This window comes from Phycodurus eques, chromosome 17, assembly GCF_024500275.1.
Source record: "Phycodurus eques isolate BA_2022a chromosome 17, UOR_Pequ_1.1, whole genome shotgun sequence".
NCBI classification, from domain to species: Eukaryota; Metazoa; Chordata; class Actinopteri; order Syngnathiformes; family Syngnathidae; genus Phycodurus; species Phycodurus eques.
This window is the reverse complement of record NC_084541.1, coordinates 21,697,717-21,720,749: the sequence shown is the minus strand read 5'-3', so window position 1 is coordinate 21,720,749 and position 23,033 is coordinate 21,697,717. Positions and strand designations below refer to the sequence as shown.

Sequence of the window (23,033 nt, the reverse complement as noted above, 5' to 3'; positions counted from 1 at the left end):
ACCTAAAGTGTATCAGTTTCGAACCGCTTGAACAAATCTACAGTGGGCCGGGGATGGTGACCTGGGGCCCAAGTGAAGGTGCTAGAGGAATCACCTGGAATGGAGGACAATTATTTGAGAAACTATCCCGCTCGTAGGCATCGGGTCTGGGGAAAAATAATGGAAATGCATTGATGATTGGAACATTTTCAATACACCGAGGTTTATTATTTTGGTATTAGATCTTCCATTGATACAAATTAATAAACAAAGATTTGACAAATACACTAGGCTAGGGCTTGTTTATGGCAAAGGTTCATCCCTAAATCTTCAAACATGTCATTGATCCTAATTGTGATCGTTAGCAAAGCATGCACAGGAAGTCAGCTGTTCCGTGTTGGTCACGTGATGTTCCACATATTTGCCAGCATTCTCAATCCATTTTCTTGCGCGTATCCGGGGTCGGTCCGCTTAAGCAGGGAAGACTTGCCTCTCCCCAGCCACTTCGTCCAGCTCTTCCAGGGGATCCCGAGCCGCCGGGAGACGGACGAACATTTCTCCGGCGTGTCCTGGGTCGTCCACGGGGCCTCCTCCCGGTGGCACGTGCCAGGAACACCTCACCGCGGAGTCGTCCGGGGGCATCCTGACCAGGTGACCGAGCCGCCTCACGATATAAACGCCACTACATCCAAGTCACTTCTTTTACTGTCTGGAAGCAGAAGGGCATATTCTACAGCAGCCAATTACATTGGAGCGGGGGGTGTCCCGCCTACAACACTAGCGGGATTCCTAAGAAATGTGGCCTGCCCCCCCCGCCCCCTTCCTTGCCACCAACAAAGACAAATGGAAACCTAGCCTGTGTGAGGAGGAAGACATCGGCGCTCTTCCTCTACGTCGTCCTCGCATCAACCCGGCCTCACCCCTGCTCCTCCTCTTTGTCGTCGATTTTCCCTGCCGGCCGCGGAGGCCCTCAAGCGCGGTCGCCCCGGCAACGGTTGCCGGGTACCGGTGAGCGGGAAGTAGGCCGGGGGAGCGTCCGTTATTGATGAGACAACTCCAGACGCATCGCTGCGTTTTCATGTAGTCGGCCGAAACACGGAGGCAAAATCCCGTCGCGGGGATCGGAGTCGCGAACGATTACAAACCCATCAAAGGTCATCGTTCCCGACTCCCAAATTACTATATAGCTGTTGCACATACACACACACAAATGTATCTTTTGGATCATTGTCAAAAAATAAACAAATATCGACTTTCAATCCTGAGGTGACATAACACCGCACGGCTCCCGCAGTGGGGGCGGGCCAACTCGTGCTGTTCCCTGGTGATGTCAGTGCGACCCTGTTTTAGCCCCGCCCAATAAATTCTAAAACCCCCAAATAAATTGTTCCCAGTCTTTACACATTTTCAGCACTGTCATGAAACTTATTTCATGTATTTAGAAATAAAACACGTACATGACTGAGTTTCATTTGTGTGTCAAGCAGTGACTTGTCACATGTAATTCTTTTTTAGTGTAGCCGTCAGCTGGGAGAGGCACTAAACAGGTTGAAATCACCGGTTTTTAAAATTTTTTTATTAATGGAATTATTGTTCACTATTTGCCAAAGCGCTCCTTGATTTCAATGAGCAAATAGCAAAAGTGCTATTTACATGATTTTATTTGATTATGTTGCAAACATGACATCCACAAATACAGGTACACAACTGTTAATGTGCGTGGATGTGCATTGTGTGTGTGCATATGAGAAGGTAATGAGTGTGTGTGTGTGTGTATGTGTATGCGCGCACGCACACGTGAGGCAGCAGCCCTCGTCGGGTCAGCAAGGCAGATAGCGAGCACTGGACGACAACGCACGCACACGCTGCAAACTGACGAGTAGGCGTTTTCCTCCACTTGGCAGGCGCATGTGGGGGATTAAGGTTGGGGGCCGGGAGGGTCGAAAGATGACGTCACACTAACGCACACGCTCAGTTACACTGATTCAATCTCACACACTTTCACTTTCCATTTTTTCATGGTGTTTAGTCTGGACAAGCCGTCAATCATGCCGCACGTCCTCCCCCCCTCGCCCCCCCACAAGAACGCGGCCCGGGCGCTAAAGGGGGGCCTGGCCTATGAAAACCAGGAAGCAATTAGCCATGCAAGGACAGACACGAGCGGTCGCTCGGCCGCCGACGGTTCGTGCGCGGACACGGGACGTCCGCAATAATTTACATAAAAGGACGATCGTCATCTGGGGGCGGGCATAGGGAAGGGGGCGGGGTCACAAGGGGATGTGAAGCAGGACTTGGGGACAGGAAGCGGACTCAGCGACACTGCCACACTTTGACCGTCTGGTCCACGCTGCCCGTCACCATGTAGGGGGCGCTCTTGTGGAAATCTAAAAGAAGAAGAATGAAAGTGTTGTTCACCTCTTGCACTAATAAACTGCTAGAAAGGCATCAAACATTTTTTACATCAAACTTGCTCAAAACTACAAATTATTTTTTCGGGGAATTAAACCCTTTAAAGTTTTATTGTTGTGTTTATTTAGTTGAACTTTGGTGAATGATCTGAAAGATGAGAAACAAAATGGATTTGACTGCTTTAGTACTTTTTCCAAACACTCCCTCCAGACTCCATCTCTGTGGCCAAACATGTACATTCTGTAAAATTATATAATTTACATTTTGATTTTTATAACTCCAATTCAAATTAGACAGCCGTTAAATTATCTAAGATTTTTTTTCAGCTTTTTTTTTTTTTAATAAAAAATAAGCAACAGACTTTAGACTTAAATATTTTTTAAGTTAACCCTTTAAAGTTTTATGACTGAATTGTTTTTTTGAGTGAATGAGAACAAGGTTAAAAAAAAAAAAGTCAATTTCCGTACTCTGAAATTGTCAGAGGGCAAATTGTCTTTCGATCGCTTGTTACGTAATATTCTCGTTTCTAGAGATGGTGAATTTTGGCTTTTCGTTTGCTTGTAGCTACAATCATCCAAATTATACACATTTTAAAAAGTCATTAAATATTTCACAGTGCGTGTAGTGCATCTCTGAAATGAGTTCCACGTTTTGACCTGAACTACGCAACGAAACGAAAAAGGTTTAACTTCCTAAAAATTCTTTATTCTTTGTTAGATTCGAGCAGATCTGAAGTTCTATTACGTAGATGTTCTTTATGCTAAAAAGCAGAAAAGGGGTCTTGTTTTGTGCATCCTCGAAAGCTGCAAAATACATCCAAGTAAAAAGTGTAAGAGAGAGGAGATTTCGCCTAAGCTGACGAAAGACTGACGAGAGGAGGAAGAGGAAGCGCCGAGGATCTGACTGACCCAGAGAGGTGACGAAGTGCTCGTGAGCGCTCAGCGTCTTGGTGCAGCGTTTGTTCTTGTAGTCCCAAACCCGCAAAGTTTTGTCGTCGGCGCAGCTCAGGATGAAGCCGCCGCCGGGGTGCACCAGCACGCCGCGCACCCAGTTGTCGTGGCCCACCTAACAGCGCAACACACAACACAATATCATTCAGGTCATTTGACCCCTTTTCTCCGCTATCACACGCACTCGCTCACGGCAGACGACGAGGTGCTCTAAAGTGGCTACGACGGCCCCAAACCCGGATCCACACGCTGGCTGCCGAGTCGCGGTTAGAAATAAAAATTCCGCCTTCCTCTTTGTGACGTGCGCATACTCGTGACCAACAATGAGGCGCTCTGAAGCCGTCGCACCACCGGAGTATCTGACGGCAAGATGGATTTTCGGGGTGTGGGAAGGCGCTCGGGTGGTTACGTCGTGGGACGGGGAAATTCCAGCCGGGCGCCAAGTGAGTCATCGGGGGCAGTTTTCGTCATGCGCCTCCCCCGCCCAAAAAATGAATCAGGAGCACAGAACGACATAGTTCTGCAGAGCTGCAGACCTATCAAAATTCACTTCCAGAGCAATTTGTCCAAATTTGTCGGAATTTTCATATTTTCAAAATTTTGTCAACAATATTTCCGTGCGCCAATCATAATCGTCATTACATTACTAACAGTTGCAGCCTGAATCAAAGTACCAATATATGAGATTTCGCCGTTCCTTCATCAAAGATATGTCTATGGATGTAATCACTTTTGCCAATTGTTTACAACCATGGTAACACACAAAAAAAGCACATTAATCAGATCTCACAATTCCAAATTAAAATTCATTGGCGGTTCAGACGCCGCGTCCTGTGTGGACGTGTATTATTTTATAATTAAATCTCTAAATGCGCATTAATTGGCCTGTTATTTTGTTGTTCGAAGTTGGTTACTCTCCGGAAAAACGCGGTTCCAGCCAGACCTCCGTGACAAGTGTACCGTTTCACCAAATCACTTCTTTTGATGTTTTGCGACTGCGTGTAACGATAGTTAGCAATTAGCGTGACTTTGACGTGGTCTTGGCCTATCCACTCCTCGTCCTCCCTTTGGGACACTTTTGGGAGAAGCACGCTAAGAAGTGTAGTTTCTTTGCTAGCACGGAGGAGATGATGAGTGACTTTTAACGCCTTGACACCGGATGAAAAGAGAACTTTCGCCTGCGTGGCTTGGCAGCCAGAAGGCGGAATAAAATAGCGTGCACGGAGCAGCTGTTCAATGTGGACGCGGCGGGAATGTCAGACGCTGACTTCCCAATCAGTGTTACAGCCGTAACAAAATAGACGTTCCGTAACATTTGGCAGCTCTGGTTCGGTCGTCCTACATAGACAAAAATATCTCTGTTGTAAAGTTAAACACTAAAGAACAAAGAATTGTAAAACAGTCAAATGTTCTGCCTGTAATTCTTATCAAAATACACCAAACCTGTTTTGAATGAAGTTGTTTGCTTTTATAAGCGAAAGTGAAAGAAACATTGCAATTGGATATTTGAAGGCCTATTGCCCAGCCCGAAGATTGTTGTGTGTAAGTGGATGTTTGTGCATGTCGTGTAGCGGTTTGGTTTGTGGGCGTCTTCACCAAAGTCATGACGCAGATTCCGATGCCGACGTCCCACATCTTGATGGTTTTGTCTCGGGATCCAGAGAGAAGGAACGGACCGGGCTTCCCACTCTTCTTGTTCTACGGCCAAACAAAGGAGGAAGGAACATTTCAGGCATCGGCCGGCCGGCCCGCCCGCCCGCCCGCCCGCCCGCCCGCCTGCCAGCCCCCGCCGACGGGGTACCTCTGACCCGGTGGCCTCAAGGATGGTGGGGTGCGCGCTGTCGGGGGCCCAGGACACGCACTCCACCACGTGCTCGTGCTCGCGCAGTTCCGCCTTGCACTCCTTGGACGACACGGCCCACACGCGCACCGTCTGGTCGTTGGAGCAGCTGGCGATCAGCGAGCCGTCCTGGTTGGGCCGCACCATGCGGACCCACTCCCGGTGGCCCGTGAACGTCTTCACGCAGTACCTGCACACGGACGCAACCCTCAAAGGGTTATCGGTATGCGCTTTCCAAACGGATAGATTTACCCTTTCGATTCTCAATTACCGTCAACACCGCATACTAGTGAACATTTGGGAAATTTGACTACTTCTGCGTGAGATAGAATGTTCTTGGCAATACTTCCACAAGTCTGAATTTTGTCCGTTTAAAAGCATGCTGCCAAGCAACACTGACGTCTACGCTGAAGGTCAAGAAGAAGAAGAGGAGGGCATTTTGTCCAACAAGCTTGAGAGCAAAATGATTTTTTTTTCCTCCAAGAAGGGTTTGAGCATCAGAACCCCACATGGGAAGATTGTCAAAGGTCTCAAGGGACGTTAAAGACTCCATGTGAAGCTCCCGTCTTACTTCCCACCAGAGGGCAAAACCGCTGCAAACCTCTTCGACCAATTTCTTCCGAGCCTCCTCAAAAGATGACGAAACCTCGACTGGCCGAGAATAGCAAGTTGACCGCCTTCTCCTCCAGTTGTCTTTTCAACGCTCAGAACATTTTGATGACAGTACAGTACGATTTCCACCTTATGCGGAACGTCACGTGATCAAACCTGGAAAACTGGTTTGCGGTAATGTCGCGCCGATGACGATGCTTTCAACCCCAATTGCTCAACTGCGGTTTTCTTTACGGACAGAAGCGAAACACGTGTATCCTTTGTAGCATGTACGGCAGAATCACAGATGCACGTAGCCGCCTCCCCCGAGACGATAACGTCCGACGGCCGCGCCCGAAGAGCTGCACGGGCGTTCGTGACTGCTAGCAGCTAGCTACCGGCTAAAGTTCTCAGCCAGCGTGGATTAACGCATTCTACTGCACCGAGACCATAAACGCTCTCTAAAACCGTTAGGCAACCGCCAAAATGCGTCAACATCCCCTCTTTCAGGTGTTGTGCCAAAAAAGCTGCCAGGACGTAACTAGGGGGCTACAGATCACTATCAAATAATCCAATTGGATTTGTCATTTGTTGGACAGTGACGTGTCTTTATTTCAGAATAGTACAAGGAGTAACGATTCGATTGTGATTCGCTAGTCATCCGCTACCGTCAACGCGAACAGCAAATCGAGATTTAGACGGCGAATCCGAGCTCTACATGTCACTGCGGTCATTTGAAGTATTTTGTGGGGTCCCTCACGTGTGTGACAAATTAATTTGGGTTGGTTTCTAATGTCACAAAGTACAGAGATGCTTATTTTATGGGGGTTCTTTGTATTCAAAATAAAATGCCTTTGCAATGTTTTCAGAGCATGTATCTGGCATTTTGGGCACAGCGTTACTGTCAGACTACAAAGAGAATCCCGAGGAGAATAAAAGTAGTTCCTAGGAAGTGCGTACCCGGTGGCCACCTCCCACATCTTGACGGTCTTGTCTCTGGACGCGGACACGATGTGGTCGGCGTTGGGCATGATGGCGACAGACGACACGTTGTGGTCGTGGCCTGCACATCAAATTGCTTATTTAGCATGACCTCATCGCAATTAATGAGAAGCGTTGGCGTGCGTGCCCACCGTGCATAGTCCTGATGCACTCGAAACCCTGGAAGTCCCAAAGTTTGATGCTCATGTCGGCGGAACACGAAGCCAGCAGCTTGCCCGTCTGGTCGAACGAGATGTCCTGAACAGAATCCGTGTGGCCCTTCAGGGTCCGCTCAAAGTCCCCCGCCTCGTAGTCCCACACCTGACAGACAGAGACACACACATACACACACACACACACACACAAAGCTGAAAACGACACGAGCGTAAACATTTTCACATTGTTTTGCGGACGACAAGAAAGGAGCCTGCTGGAAGGCAATCAGAGATGCGTTTTATAACACAAAAAAAAAAAAGGATCCAAGTTAATTGATTGCTAATTATTCAGCGGAGCTCAGACTTGTGGGGACCCCAGTTGGAGGACCAGCACACTAAACCCAAGCTGACGTGCGATCACCTTGATGGTGGCGTCCTCGGAGGACGTGACCATGACGGAGAAGACGGGATGGAAGATGACCCTGGTGACGGGGGCGCGGTGCCCGCTGAGGGCGTATCGCTCCGGGGGGCGAGGGATCCACTCTTTGGGGTCTCTCTTCTGAGCCACCGGAACGCCGTGTGTCATCTCCTCCTTGGCTTCGTTCAGCTTGGACTCCAACTCCATCACCTCCACACAGCAAGTTGGCACTCAGCACAACAACAACAAAGTCCGCATCAAACATCTTTTCACCTTCTTCTGTAATCTGATGACAGACGTCCATTTCTTTTCCAGAAGACCCGCATACTTTTTGTCCACGTCTTCATTCTGGACATCAAATACACAAATTACTTCAGGCCGATTTAATATATGATGCGGTATACAGGGGTAGCCAGACTTGCGAGTGACCTCAGTTACGAGCCGTTAATTGGTCGATTTTTTTCTTTGGGCGGCAAGCGAGCGAGCTTCAGACTGGAGTTGGCGCTAGGGCTGCCACTCATGATGATTTGAATAAGCGAGTAATCTGTCGACTATTTTTGATTAATCAATGAAGCCGATTAAAAAAAACAGATCCCTTTATTCAAAATCAGGCCATCAATTCAAATGGACATTTTATATTCCTATATCTAAGTGGCTGGGATGAAAACCAGCACCTCCAAATCTGAGGCCACGGTCCCCAGTCGAAAAAGGATGGCGCGCCCTCTCCTGCCCTTAGGAGGAGGAGTTCAAGTATCTCGGGGTCTTGCTGACGTGTGAGGGACGAACGGAGCGGGACAGCGACAGGCAGATGGGTGCAGCGCCTTCAGCGAGGCAGACTGTGTGTCGGTCTGTCACGGTCAAGAAGGATTCTCCGTTTCGCGCTCGATCTGCGTTCCTCCCCTCACCTGTGGTCATGAGCTGTGGGTCGTGACCCAAAGAACTAGATGGCGGATACAAGCGGCCCAAATGAGTTTCCTCCTAGGGCTGTCCGGGCGCTCATCCCGTAGAGGCTCCGAGGCCAGCCGCTGCTGCCCCGCATCGAGCGGAGCCAGACGAGGCGGCTCGGGCACCCGCTTAGGACGCCTCCCCGGTGAGGTGTTCCTGGCACGCGCCGCCGGGTTGAGGCCCCGCGGACGTCTGGGGAGACACGCTGCAGAGACTACCGTCTCCTGGCTGGATCCCCCCGGAAGAGATGGACCAAGTGGCTGGGGAGAGGAAAGTCTGGGCTTGCCTGCTTCAGCTGCTGCTGCCGGCCCCGCGACCCGATGGATGTATGAATATATTTAAGCGCAGTGTTAATGTTTTAAACTGTGCATGTTAATAAAATATTTGCTTGGGTGGAACTCGATGTCAAAAGTTTGAGAAGCACAAGATGAATCTATTAATTGTTGCACCTCTACAATACAAAGCAATTGTTCTGTGTCTTAGGGGGGCTCAGCTGGATTAATGGCATTTCAATTCAGTTCAATGGGCAACACCGATTTGCCATGACAGCAAATTGAGTTTGGTCACAGAACAAATTGAACTCGCAGGTCAAGGCACCATCGTATAATTGCACTTAACAGGGCCCGACCGAGTCGTAGACTGGCTGATATAATCGGCCGATATTAGAGCTTTTCGAATCATTTTTATTGTATTTTACACAACATAAGACAACGATAACGACAAACAAAAACAAAAAACAAAAATCAGCAAACTAATTGGCCGAATCTTGTCAATTTGTCCCTCTGTTGTGAAGTTAAATACTGAAGGGCGTCGTCTTGTAAAACAGTCCAATTGTTCTGCCAATTGTTAATTCATACTTTTAAAAAAAGAAGTTATTTTTGGGTTAGGGTTTGTCAATTCATCTACTGAGGCCCTCATAATTGGGAAGGGTTGCGAGTGAGTTACTGACCACGTCCAAGTCGGCCTCTTTCTTGAAGGTAGAGTACGCGCCCTCGTAGCCGTTGGAGCGCAGATAGTCGGCGATGGCCCGGTTTCTGATCAAGCGGTGACATGTTGCCATGGAAACCACATACACAGACATTAGGAAGTACGCCACATTTACACGCAACGGTCCCGCATCGGTATTTCACCAGTCAAAATTTTAGAAAATTCTAAACTCTTAATTTAGGGGACCCGTTGAAGCGCGACAAGACGCAATTTGATCCGACAAGCTGCGCTGTCACGGATCAAAAGACGAGCCGCCAGAAAGGTGGCAAGTAGGGATGTCCCCAGACTACTTTTCAGTTTTGATACGATATCGATATTGCGCCGATACGATATCGGCACCAATTATACATTCTTTCGCTTATTTTGTAGTACGGAATGATAGAAACGGCTTCAATCAAGTGATATTTCTCAAACACAGAACAATCGGCGGCAACAGTCGCCATGAGAAAAACAAACATCTATTAAAAAATGGGTTACATAAAGTGTAACCTTAAATATAAGCATACACTACACTTGAATCAAAATAAATCTAATAAAATAAATAAAATCATCAAAAATATTTGCAACATAACCAGTTTATCTTAAGCACATCGTACAAACGAATAGATTCAATCAAAAATCAATTTGAAGACCTTAAAAAAATAACTAACAATAAATACAAACGGCATTTCAATTCTGTCAGTAGAGGGTCGGAAGAGCATTTGCTTTCTCCAGATGTGCGGCAGGACTACGGCTGGAATGCTTCACAAAATGCACCATTGCGTCCTAGCGCGCGCGTTTGTGCTCACGGTTTTTGGTTTGGTTCGCTACACGTTGACGCTTCGGAAAATCTCATTTACTTTGATACATTTTTTTGACGTTTACTTTTTTCTTTAATTATACGGAAAGTATATCTTCGCATTATTATTCATTTTTATCTTTGTATTTGTTTTCATGAATCAGAAATATATTTCCCGGTGTGAATACACCCTATTTGTTTTTTGTTTTTTTACTAATCAGAAATATATATTTGCTGTTCTATCTATGGCCGTGGCATATAGTGACAGGAAGAACAATGAAATGCGCTTCCACTGGATGGCAAAAGGTGCAATAAAGTTTTGTATCCAGCAGGTGCCATTCATACAACAGAATAAGTCATGGCCTCCTGCAAATACAGTCGCTTTGTGTTCAATTAAACAACTGCTACTTTTGATATTTTGGTGGTTTTTCTAATGTACAAGAGGTGACTTGGCTGAACAAAGGTTGAAAAACACTTAAAAGTTCAAGGTATAAATAAATCATGTGACATACAGTGGGGCAAAAAAGTATTTAGTCAGCCACTAATTGTGCAAGTTCTTCCACTTAAAAAGATGAGAGGCCTGTAATTTTCCTCATAGGTATACCTCACCTATGACAACCAAAATGAGAAAATAAAATTTAAAAAATCCAGAAAAACACAATGATTTATAAAGAGTTTATGAGCAAATCACAGTTTGGTCAGTAACAAAAGTTCATCTCAATTCATTGTTACATACCCTTTGTTGGGAATGACACCGGTCAAACGTTTTCTGTAAGTCTTCACACACTGTTGCTGGTATTTTGGCCCATTCCTCCATGAAGATCTCCTGTAGAACAGTGATGTTTTGGGGCTGTCGCTGGGCGACACAGACTTTCAACTCCCTCCAAAGATTTTCTATGGAGTTGAGATCTGGAGACTGGCGAGGCCACTCCAAGCCCTCGAAACGCTCGTTGTCCGGGCGCTGTGTTTGGGATCATTGTCATGCTGAAAGACCCAGCCACGTTTCATCTTCAATGCCCTTGCTGATGGGAGGAGGTTTTGACTCAAAATCTCACCATACATGGCCCCCTTCATTCTTTCCTTTGCACGGATCAGTCGTCCTGGTCCCTTCGCAGAAAAACAGCCTCAAAGCATGATGTTTCACCCCCATGCGTCACAGTAGGTATGGTGTTCTTTGGATGCAACTCGGCATTCTTTCTCCTCCAAACACGACAAGTTGAGCTTTTACCAAAAAGTTCTCTTTTGCTTACATCTGACATTCTCCCAATCCTCTTCTGGATCATCCAAATGCTCTCTAGCAAACTTCAGACGGGCCTGGACATGTACTGGCTTAAGCAGGGGGACACGTCTGGCTCTGCAGGATTTGAGTCCCTGGCGGCGTGGTGTGTTACTGATGGTAGCCTTTGTTACTTTGGTCCCAGCTCTCTGCAGGTCATTCACTAGGTCCCCTCGGTGTGGTTCTGGGATTTTTGCTCACCGTTCTTGTGATCATTTTGACCGCATGGGGTGAGACCTTGCGTGGAGCCCCAGATTGAGGCAGATTATCAGTGGTTTTGCATGTCTTCCATTTTCTAATAATTGCTCCCACAGTTGATTTCTTCACACCAAGATGCCTACCTACTGCAGATTCAGTCTGGTGCAGGTCGACAATTTTGTTTCTGGTGTCCTTTGACAGCTTTGTTCTTGGCCATAGTGGAGTTTGGAGTGCATGTGACTGTTTGAGGTTGTGGACAGGTGTCTTTTATACTGATAACGAGTTCAAACAGGTGCCATTAATATATGTAATGAGTGGAGGACCGAGGAGCCTCTTAAAGAAGAAGTTATAGGTCTGTGAGAGACAGAAATCTTGCTTGTTTGTAGGTGACCAAATACTTATTTTACCGAGGTCACGGGGGCAGTAGCTTTAATAGGGAAGCCCAGATTTCCCTCTCCCCAGCCACTTCATCCAGCTCTCCGGGAAGGGGGGGGAATCCCGAGGCCTTCCCAGACCAGCTGAAGGACATAGTCTCTTCAGCGTGTCGTGGGTCATCCCCAGGGTCTCCTCCCAGTGAGACGTGCCCAGAACACCTCACCAGGGAGGCGTCCAGGAGGCATCCTACACAGATGCCCCAGCCACCTCATCTGGTTCCTCTCAATGTGGAGGAGCAGTGGCTCTACTCTAAGCCCGATACGAAGTCCGCATCATACAGAAGCTGCACCGATCCGCCTACCGCTCTCCCGTTCCATTCTTCCATCAATTGTGAACAAGACCCCAAGATACTTGAACTCCTCCATTTGGGGCAGGATCTCATCCCCAACCTGTAGTGGGCACGCCACCCTTTTCGGACTGAGGACCGTGGTCTCAGATTTGGAGGTGCTGATTTTCATCCTAACCGCTTCACACTCGGCTGCGAACAGCTCCAGTGAGAGTTGGAGATCACGGCTTGATGAACCACATCACCACATCATCTGCAAAAAGCAGAGATGCAATACTGAGGCCACCAAACTGGACCCCCTCTACACCTCGGCTGCGCCTAGAAATTGTGTGCATAAAAGTTATGAACAGAATCGGTGACAAAGGGCAGCCTTGATGGAGTCCAACCCTCTCCGGAAACAAATCTGACTGATTGCCGGGAATTTTAACCAAACTCTGACACCGGTCGTACAAGGACCGAACAGCCCGTATCAGTCGGTTCGGTACCCCCATACTCCCGAAGCACCCCCCACAAGACTCCCCGAGGGACACGGTCGAACGTCTTCTCCATGTCCACAAAACACATGGAGACTGGTTGGGAGAACTCCCATGCCCCCCCCGAGGACCCTACTGAGAGCTGGTCTACTGTTCCACGGCCAGGATGAAACCCACACTGCTCCCCCTGAATCAGATATTCGACTTGCCGACAGAACCTCCTCTCTAGCACCCCTTAATAGAATACACCTTACCAGGGAGGCTGAGGAGTGTGATGCCACTGTAGTTGGAACCCCTCTTCCGGTCCCCCTTCTTAAAAAGGGGGACCATGACCCCAGTCTGCCAATCCAGAGGCACTGTCCCCAATGTCCACACGATGTTGCAGGGGAGAGTCAACCAGTACATCCCCACAGCATCCAGAGCCTTTAGGAACTCCCGCCGGATCTCATCCACCCCTGGGGCCTTGTCACATAGGAGCTTTTTAACTCCTACTTTACACCGATATCAGCCTGATCGGTATCGGCCGATAATTTGAATTTTATGCTGATCGGCTTTAATGTCATAAAGTCGCCGATCCCATCAATGCTCCACAAAAGACATTTACTGTGCGTCGCCATCGTGCACAGTATATTTGAATTCAAAAGCTAGTTGCGTTTTCTTTTGAAATAGTAAATCTGACGGCCAATAAAGTTATTTAAAAACAACGACGACAATAATGGATCACGCCGTGCGTTTGTAAGAACAAAATGGGGAAAAAACGTGTGCTGGTGGTCAACGGGACGTTCGTTTCAGGCTCGCTTGAGGTATGTTCACGTACTTTGAATACGATACGGCTCGCAAGCAGGCAACAAAAACGTTGTCGCCTAGCAAGCGAATGCTAGCACGTAGGGTTGTACGTAAACATGCCGCCGTTCTGTCGAATCATGCTCTCGCGTTTCGGTGTGGGTGAAGTAATTTAATTAAAAATAAAGTAATTTAATTACAGTCAGTTAGCACCCATTATTTCTGTCATGTAATGTTGGTTTGACCTGGCTGATTAGAATACATGATCTGATTAGAGCAGTGATTTCCAACCTTTATGGAGGCAAGGAATATATTTTATAATTGAAAAATCTCACGGCACACCAATAACCAAAAATGTCACAAAATGTGGATCCATTAATTACTGTATGTACTTCCTGCCATCTAATAGAAGACCATCCATTTCTTTCTGTCTGCCACTATGCCTCATTGGCATAAATAGATGAACAGATACATTATTTATTGGAAATAGAATTTTTTGAGCAATTAAGTATAGTAACAAGTATATACAGTAAATGAACAGGTCATTTAAATCGACACATTGCTCCATCTTGTGATCTGATCGGTTATTGGTTTTTTTAAACTCGGTGATCGGTCTCAAAAATCCCGATCGTGTAAAGCCTACTTTTTAACCACCTCGGTGACCTCAGCCCCAGAGATACGAGAGCCCGCCTCAGAGACCCAAGACTGCTTCCTCATGGGAAGGCGTGTCGGTGGAATTGAGGAGGTCTTTGAAGTATTCTGCCCACCTACTCACAACGTCTCGAGTCAAGGTCAGCAGCGAACCTTCCCCACTGTACACAGTGTTGATGGTGCACTGGTTCCCCCTCCTGAGACGCTGGATGGTAGACCAGAAATTCCACGAAGCCATCAGGAAGTCTTTCTCCACACTGTAAAAACGATAACTAGTAATTGTTGAGCTCATTAAAGTTTTCAAAATAAACCGACTCAGAAATCAAGGTTTCGATTTACAACCTAGAAAAACTTGTCTGCCCAACAAATGTCTCTCATTGTTGTCCTAACTAATATTTTCTAAATAGCACAACAAAGATGATTGACTTTTTAGTAGATTTTTTGAGTTAAATCAGGAACCTGTGAGAAACTCCACATCATTACTGAAGTGCGCATGCGCACACGGGCTGAACTAGTTTGAACTCGACCTAGCGGCGAACTCACCTCCGACTGAACCTGAGCCGTGTGACGATAGTCCGTCGACAATTTCTTTACTGAAACCCCCGAAGAAAACTTGACCGAACGAATTGTTTCTACCATTACGGATTTGTCTGGTCTGCAGTTTGTTTCTAGCGTTTGAACAGCTTCTTGAAAGAAGCGGGAACGGACAACCATTTTGCCATAGCGGGTAAGCTAACCAAAATATTTCCAGCCCTTCACCTACTACTATGCTAAGGTATTATTTTAAAAAGTAATGTTTGATACTGTTTAATATAACAAGAATATCTGCATTTGGTGAAGGCAGAAATGCACGGCATTGAAACCAGAATTTCTTCGTTAGCCTTACAGGATTATCTTAATTAGGTCAACAAAAAAATCCAAGTTGGCAAAACTTGTCATAACTTGTAAACCTTAGTTAAGTCAACAACAGTAGGCAAAACTTGAGAAAACTCAAAAATCTCTTGCATCAAGTTACCATGATTACATTTTGTCAAGGTTTTTTTTTTTTTTTTTTTTAACAGTGTATGGCCTCACCGAACTCCTCCCACGCTCAAGTTTTTGCCTAACGGTATTGAGAAGTTATTTTTAATTTTCTGTTATGAAAGAATACAATCAATTGACAGCTGCACAAACCTGCATCGTGACTACGTTACCCAGAGTTCAACACTGGCTCAGGGACGCTATGCGTGGGTTTGTAAATGCCCTCCGAGCACGCTCTGCTACGCTCCGCACCGTTCGGGAACTCAGGGCGATGTTGGATTGTACACGCTCAGAGTATCGTTGGGACGACAGGTAATATTTCCGAACGTACGGTATACGCACCGCCAAAACTGACCCACCGCCATCTTAGCTTGTATTAGCGCTGCCTTAGGATTCTCTCACCGCTTTACCACATAAGTAAAATGTGGGGGAAAAAAGTGCACGTGCCTACGAACCGAATGGGACACACACGGACCGAACCGAACCAGTCCAACTGAACCGTTTTGACGGTTTTCAAAAAAACTTTCCATCCAAGACACTTTTGAACTTGTTGATGCATCTAGGGTAAAGTCGGATCGACAATGTCGTGGAGCAAAGGAATCATCGTGAGGCTCGAGGTGCTTGGATTGCGCCAGTTTGTGCGTGCCTTGTTGGGAGCGCTATTCCTGCTGTTTCTGTCTTGACCTCTGAGGGGCAGTACGGTGCACACATTATTTTGAGAATTCAAGTGCCGCGAGTTTGACGCAAATTTTCATAAGCCTGTCAATGGTGGTTTTCATTCTGTGTTAGCTTGGAGCAGAAAAACATAAAACAAAAAAACTAAATGCATTTTAACCAACAACAAGCATAATTTCCGTTGGGTTTAGTTTTATAGTGAACTTCAACTGGAGTGTCAGTAATTGAAATTAAGCACGTAACATTCACGATGACTCCTTTGTTAGTTAGTGCCTTAGCACACTGTTGTTGTGATCATGTGGGTTCTTCACGGCATGTAGGATACAAGTTCTGGGGCGGCGCCTGGAATGGAGCCCTTGTATAAGAGCGCTTATATCTTTTAGATCGATTTTGGATCCAGCCCGACATAATCCGACACATTTTTTTGCCGATATCAAATATCGGATCGGTACACCCCTAACAACAAGCATGCGGCGAGCGCATCAACTTATCGGTTGCCGTCTTTGTGTCCCGCCCCTCCCTCCTCTGCGATGTGCATTCACGCACCATTCAATGAGACATTGTTACACGTCACACACTTCACATGCACACTGTCATATACATTACGGAGTGTCGCACACGTCTCCCACGCACGCGCACACATACTATTTCAGATGCACACGCACATCATATACACAGTCACACACATGATCCGGGCACGCACGTTGTCAAACGCACACGCACTCACAGTTCGTCTTTTTGTCTCTGCGACAGCACCATGATGGCGGCGGCGTCTCTCTCCCACTCGGGGAGCCCAGGTGGCTCGGGCGACCGTACGGCGCGTGAACCTTCGCGGACAGGAAGTGGAGAAGCAGCCCGGGACGAGAAAGATGGGAAGTGCACTTGCTTTCTCACCAGTCAGCGGCGGCCTGAAGGAAGGACGAGTTGCGAATCATTCACTCATCTCTAAATTGTATTGGCGCAATGTATCATGGGATATATTGATTTCATGGTAAGGGTGGCTTGTTTGCTATTTTTGTGGGCTACATTGAGGGCACCGTCCAGGAATTAAGCTAAAAAACAACCAGCACAGTCAAAACTCGCTTTTATATGGTTTAAATTTGTTATTACATTAGTTTCCCCCTAATGTCAATATGACTCAAGATTTACTGTATCAAAGTTTGCAAATGTATATAACCGGACAAGACCAAATTGATTTACATTATAAAGCAGAAGGTTTATTTAACAATTATAAACATCACAAAGAAATAAATGACTTTCCCCTGATGGTATTTCAAAATATAATCATCTCCAAATTAGTGATCGAGTGAAATGAAAATACTTGACCAAAAGCAAAAACATTGAAAATGAGAAACCCAAGGCTGAAAACCGAAAGCCAAAAGAAATGATTATATCAATTATTAGTCATTTATGGCTCTGACTGCAGAGCTGCCAACATATAGAAGTTCACTTTCAGAAAGTGTCTGGGTTTCCAGAGTTTGTAAATTATGTCAAGAACGTTACCGTGGGACAGCTATTGCAGTATATTATGTAATAGGATAAAAAAATAATTCTGCATACTGTTGAACTGCGCAACTCAGTCATTACTCGGGCTTTTGTCGATTCTGCGACATAAATCGATATTTTTTCGATGGATACATTAAGTCTCATTCAAATCCCCGTCGTTCCGCTCGCTGGCGCCCCTCCCCTTCGCGGCGTTCGCGGATCAGTCAGCCGCTGGTGTCGCTGGAGTATTTCTAGCAAGTGACGCATCTAGATACTGTCTTTACACAGAGCGAGGGGATTCAAGAAAATGCCGGCAAATGTAACTCTGGCAACGTCATCCTTCAAAGCAGAAGTGCGGGAGCACTTCCGTTTCAAAAGGAAGGAAAGCGTCGATTTGGATAAACGTTTGGCGGTTTGCAAGCGGCAGACGAGGCAATGCCAAGTGAGGAACCCAAGACCCAAAACAAAGCGTGCAGGACAGCGATGGCGGTTGTTCCCGCAAGTTCCCATCTACCTCACCGAGGTCACAGAAGATTATTTTATTCGTCAGGATTTCTGACATTATTCGGTGGCGGAAGCCACGGAGCCCCGCTATCCCATTCCAACCCGCCAACACCTCACAAAGGTTTGTGTCCCCAGGTCCCAAGGCACACGTCAAAAGCCTCCCTGGCCGGCACGCGCTGACGTGTGACGGGCGGACCTCGCCAATAACCCGTCACCGTCACGACAACCGACGGGAGCTCGTTTGAACATTCAATAGTATTGATCGATATATTGCCGAGCACAAGCAGTTCGTATTTAGGGGCGGTTGAAGGACTTCACACTTTTTGAAGTTGATGTAAGGTGACGACTGTCGTCCATTCATTGCCAACGTCATTGATGGGGTTTTTTTGTGCGCTTTCGCCTCCAAACACGCTAACCCGCTTACGATCCCGTTGTCCTCTGTTGCACTGGCCCCACCCCTGACTCTTTCGTCCAATCGTATCCAGATACCTTCATGGCCTCGCAGAAAGTGGGAACTGCAGGTGCGGTGCATAGATTATATTATTTCAAAAATGACAGGACTTGCTTTCCAAGAATTTTCTGTAACAAACCCGCAGTTGTGTTTGGCGGACTGTTGCCAGAGTTTTATAAGATCCGACTGTGCGCAAGACCACAAAGGTGTCAGAGTATGACTAGTGATTGGATGAGGAATCGGCGCATCGGGCGACTGGAAGGCGGAATAATGTTTTGAGAGATAAAATCATGAGCTTAGTTGTTGGCGACATTAACTGTTGATGTTCACAATAAACAGGATATTGAGCGACCCCCGTTTGACTTTGTTTAGTCGCTTAAGCGGCCGCTACGGCATTCTTCCGTTTTACTGTTACAGGAGCGCGTTTGGTACATTCACCGACAGTTGACGTGGGGAATTAGGCTGTTTGTCATTAGCATTAGCCTTTTCAGATGGCTGTTCCTAGCACTCGTGCTTTTGTAATATTTAAGGAATAGACTAGCATATTTTGCAAGTGACCGTGTTACTAGTTTGCCGCGCCAAGTGATGACCTGATGATTTGAGTGAGGCGCCCATGTTGTCAATGCCACAAAAGTGGCGATCAATCGACTTCAAGCGCTAGTCATCATTGTCGTCAACTAGTCTATTCAAGCACAACCGTGTCGTGGATGGGGAAGGATTCCCAACACAGCCAAAGTGTTTCAGAAACATCACTGACATCACCAACGAGTTAACGCTTTAAAAAGAACAAGAAGTCCCATACCAACGATGCCAAAAGCAGCATAAGGGCACCTGAAGACAAAGAAGCACTAAGCTGCTTAACCAGCAGACTCGTCAACCTCGAGTCACCGTGTGTGTGAGTTTGATGTCAAGGAGTGCAGCCAACCAGATTCATCTCCCAAAACCAACAATGTCATCACCAGCAGTTCTGTATTTGGACAGCTGAATATCAGGTCTCATGAATCAAACATGAATTCCACTTTAACCTAGCTTGACATACCGTCACATGGAGCCAGTGGCCACTCCCTTTTTCTGTTGTACGGCTGCGACTTGGCTGCTCGTCGTCGTCACCGTGCGATCGGCTCAAACGTACGCTTTGACGATGCCAAGTTCAGTTGGGCGCTTCCTGTACGTCGAAATCCTGCTCCTCCGCATATTCCAAGACTTTGCTCGCCATTGGGTATAGTGTGTAGCGCGCTGTGTTTGGCAATTGCAACGTCACTTCTGGGAGCCCTTGCGGTGGTTAAGAGCCACCACATTGAGCTTCGGGTATGTTCGGGGAGGACTCAATATGAGTCATCATTTTTGGCTGAACTATGGTTGAAAACTTTCTGGAAGTTACATGCATGTAATATAGGAAATAGAAACTTTAATTGACCCCATAACATCTTTGTCATCTGACCTTTAAAGCGCAGCTTTAAATTAAATGCACATGTGATTAATAATAATTAGAAGACGCCACAACGACCATCTAATCTCTTCGCAGTTGAAGAACTTTTGGTTTTCAGGCAAGCGCAGCAGTCTAGCGATTTTTACTCACTTGCTAACCCAAACACACTGCTGGCAAAGCGGGTCAGTCTTTTACACACACACACACACATCATTCTAGTTTGTTTCTAATCTCGATTAGCAATCAACAAATGAAAAAGTGACTCATTATTTTGTTTCCAACTACAGTCCTACAGGCAATTTTCGTTTCTTGTATTGGAGTACAAAAGTAAAATAACAGCACTTTTTCATTTGATTTGGGGCAAAAAGCAAATGAAACAATTTTCTTGTAGAAACAAACAAATGTGTGGTTCACAGATTTTTTAAGTATAAAAATCGAATTCCGTCCGTCTAAGTTTGTATCCAAATTGCCATGTAGACAAATCTGTTGCTATTTCGGTACGTTGTGCTACATTTCACAAGCAGTCCCAAACTAATGAGTCACCTTTTCGGTTTTCCATTGAACAGGGAGCGAAGGACGTGTTGTTGCCACCGCCTGCACGCTTGCAGATCTTCAGCTAGCTCGCCGGTTTTCCTTCCAAAACCAGAAACGCCCTTTTCGTGTGACGTCAATCTTAGCCGCCACGAGCCAGTGAGCCGGCTGCACCTGTCAGCCTTGCAAGGCGCGAGTCGTGAGCCTACCTGCTGAACTCACGACTGCTGCTCCTCCCGAACGCCTCAAACGCCAACCAACCAAGTTGAGGAGCTGCAAATCAATGACATGCCAACTTTCACTTGCTTGTTGTTAGCCGTGCACCAAACAGGGCGTCACTCACGTGATAGCTAACCACGCATGACGTCAGCCTTTCGAGCTTAGCATTTGACGAGGAGAACGCGTCCAAATGTCAACGCGACGACCACGTCAACAAATTGAACATTTGACACTTTTAGCTAGTCGTTCCCCGACACAACTTTGAAGGCTAACGTTAGCCGGATGCTAACACACGACAACACGGAAGCGCAAAACGGTTGACGACGAAGCGCTCGAGTTTGCTGTCGTTGGCTCACATCGCCGCGAGAACGTTCCAAGAAGCATCTTAAGCGAGCGACTAGCTTTGCTCAGCTCGCGGCCTCTCCGCCATTTTGATCCAGACATGAACGAGAACGAGAGCGAGAGCGAGCGCGCGTGCGCGCACCGCAGGCTCGACGAGACGTAGACAAAACACCTCAGTCTCCCGCTGTCCCCGCGGGGAACAGCCACCCGGGCGGCCGCGTGCCGTGGGAGACTCACTCACCCGGACGCGGACAAATGTCGGCGCTCATGTCGTCGCTCAAATGCTCGCCGAGGAAAACGCCAAAACGTTCTCTAGGGCGGCGCGCACGTCAGCCGGCAGCCGGGAGCGAGCAGCGGGCGTTCTGCTTTGCAGCACGCGCGCGCACGCACACACGGCGGCGCGCACGCTAATGTCACAGCGCAACGAAAACTTGTTTGATTTGTTTACCTTGATTGTTGTTGTTGTTTTTTTACTTTAAGCTTTTAACTATTTTTTAACTGAATTGTTTCTACTCGGCAGGCCTTCTGGCTGACGTCACGGGAGCGCGAATCCAGCAGATGAGTGCTTCTCAAACTTTGACACATCTAAAAAAAAGATGGAACTCTCCGAGTACCAGCATGATGATAACCAACATTAACATACAGCAGCATAGTCGGCCCAAGTGTTCATCAAAAAACAAGGCACAGGTTTCCTACTTTTTGTGGGATGCTGTAACATTACACACAATTTGAACATTAACACTGCACCAAAATATAGGAAAATAACAACAAATGAAATAATGATTCAATTAAAATGTATTACGCATAAAAGTTAAATCAAATGATACCTAAATAAAATGAATACGGAACTAGTAGCTCTTACAACTAAACTGTACTTAGGCAGTCTGGACTTTACAGTCCAGGTCTGGGGTATACAGAACAGGTGAGGACATCGCGCGCCGCCATCGCTCGCATCTGCAGCCGCTTTCGTGCCTCCGCCTCCATTTGGGCCCTCCTCTTCCTCCTGGGACACCGGCAGACACAAGAAGGGGAACAGGAAGCGTTCCGGGCGGAGGGCGGCGTCCAGAGACGGCGTGGACGCGGCCAGTCCGCCGTGGATGAGAGAGTTTCAGCGGATGCATTAGAGTATTTCAGTAGTACAGGTGAGTGTTTCAGTAGTGTGTGAGAGCATTCCGCGATACGTGTCTCCATCCATCCTTTCAGGAGTAAACGAGTGCATTAAAGTAGCAACAATGCGAGCATTTTAGTGTGCGTGACAGCGTTTCTGTATTGTGTTTCAGTAGTCTGTGAGAGTAAATGTGAGCGTTTCTGTATTGTGTTTCAAAGTGTGCGCGTCAGAGTGCGGTGGATTTTTTTCGCCTGGGGTTCTGAGTCGCGAGACCACCGGCTTCCGTTTGGCAGGAATGAATGAAGACTTGGAGACACTTGGCTTTTGGGCCAATTCCATTTATTTAGTGTCATAGCGGCCGCTTCCAAAGCCAGGACAAGGAAAATGCCCCCGAAACTCCCGGAGGCCAGTTTATAAAGGTTGAATGATCTGCGCGTGGAATTAGCCCCGCCCCCGGGTTTACCCGGAAGGTGGCCGCTCCACACGACCATATTCGGAGGGCACTCTGTGTCCGTGAAATACCCACACCCGCCTGCTGGCGTCTAACAGACTGGCCCGGTCCCCAAATGGTACCCTTATCGCGTAAGATGCAAATCAGTCCTCTTTGAAGACTCGAACCAAAGGCAGGCAGGTTAGGGTCTGACAAGAGAAGGAAAACCCCAATAAACGCACAAATGGCTGAAGGAATTCCTTGGATGTTGAAATGCAAAGAAAAGACGGTTGGCTTGAATACTGATCTCCAAACATTTGGACTTCGGTCTAAACATACCACATGAGTAACTGTTTCTGTATTGTGAGTGTTTCAGTAGTGTGTGAAAGTAAACGCGAGAGCGCTTGAGTAGCGTCCCGAACACGATCGCTGATGGCTCCTCAGCGTTTGTATGAGAAAAGCTCTTACAGCAGAAACTCGTCAGTCGTCAAATGTCACAAGGTGAGCTCCGCGACACGCGACGCACACATTTCGTGTTGAGTTGTGAATAAACGCCGAACAAAAAGCCCAAGTTCAGTTCAGCCGAGTTGCGCTCCGTCCCAGGCCTCGATGATGACGTCATCACTTCAAACGCCTCCGCCTGCGCGAAGCTCGCGCGCGGCGCAGCACACCAGGGGGCCGCCTGCATGTGCCGAGCGTGGCGT

At 47.1% G+C, this 23,033-nt stretch overlaps 1 protein-coding gene across 6 annotated transcripts; it reads right to left on the bottom strand.

Moving 5' to 3' along the window:
* Positions 1-1,538: 1,538 nt before the first annotated feature.
* LOC133415655 (lissencephaly-1 homolog A-like) lies at positions 1,539-21,152 on the bottom strand. 6 transcript variants are annotated; one of them, XM_061701875.1, is made up of 11 exons: positions 21,033-21,152; positions 16,558-16,738; positions 9,218-9,302; positions 7,597-7,671; positions 7,327-7,533; positions 6,903-7,071; positions 6,730-6,832; positions 5,140-5,368; positions 4,935-5,036; positions 3,297-3,453; positions 1,539-2,363 (listed from the first exon to the last, which is right to left on the bottom strand). In XM_061701875.1, exons 2-11 carry the CDS (start codon positions 16,587-16,589, stop codon positions 2,290-2,292), a joined length of 1,233 nt encoding a protein of 410 aa, XP_061557859.1. In that variant the 5' UTR covers positions 16,590-16,738; positions 21,033-21,152; the 3' UTR covers positions 1,539-2,289. The 6 variants fall into 6 exon arrangements, with proteins under 6 accessions (XP_061557859.1, XP_061557855.1, XP_061557858.1 ...); XM_061701871.1 differs by lacking the exon at positions 1,539-2,363 and adding an exon at positions 20,440-20,503 and having other exon boundaries at positions 3,360-5,036; XM_061701874.1 differs by lacking the exons at positions 1,539-2,363; positions 21,033-21,152 and adding exons at positions 20,440-20,503; positions 20,574-20,979 and having other exon boundaries at positions 3,360-5,036.
* Between the last annotated feature and the right edge of the window lie 1,881 nt (positions 21,153-23,033).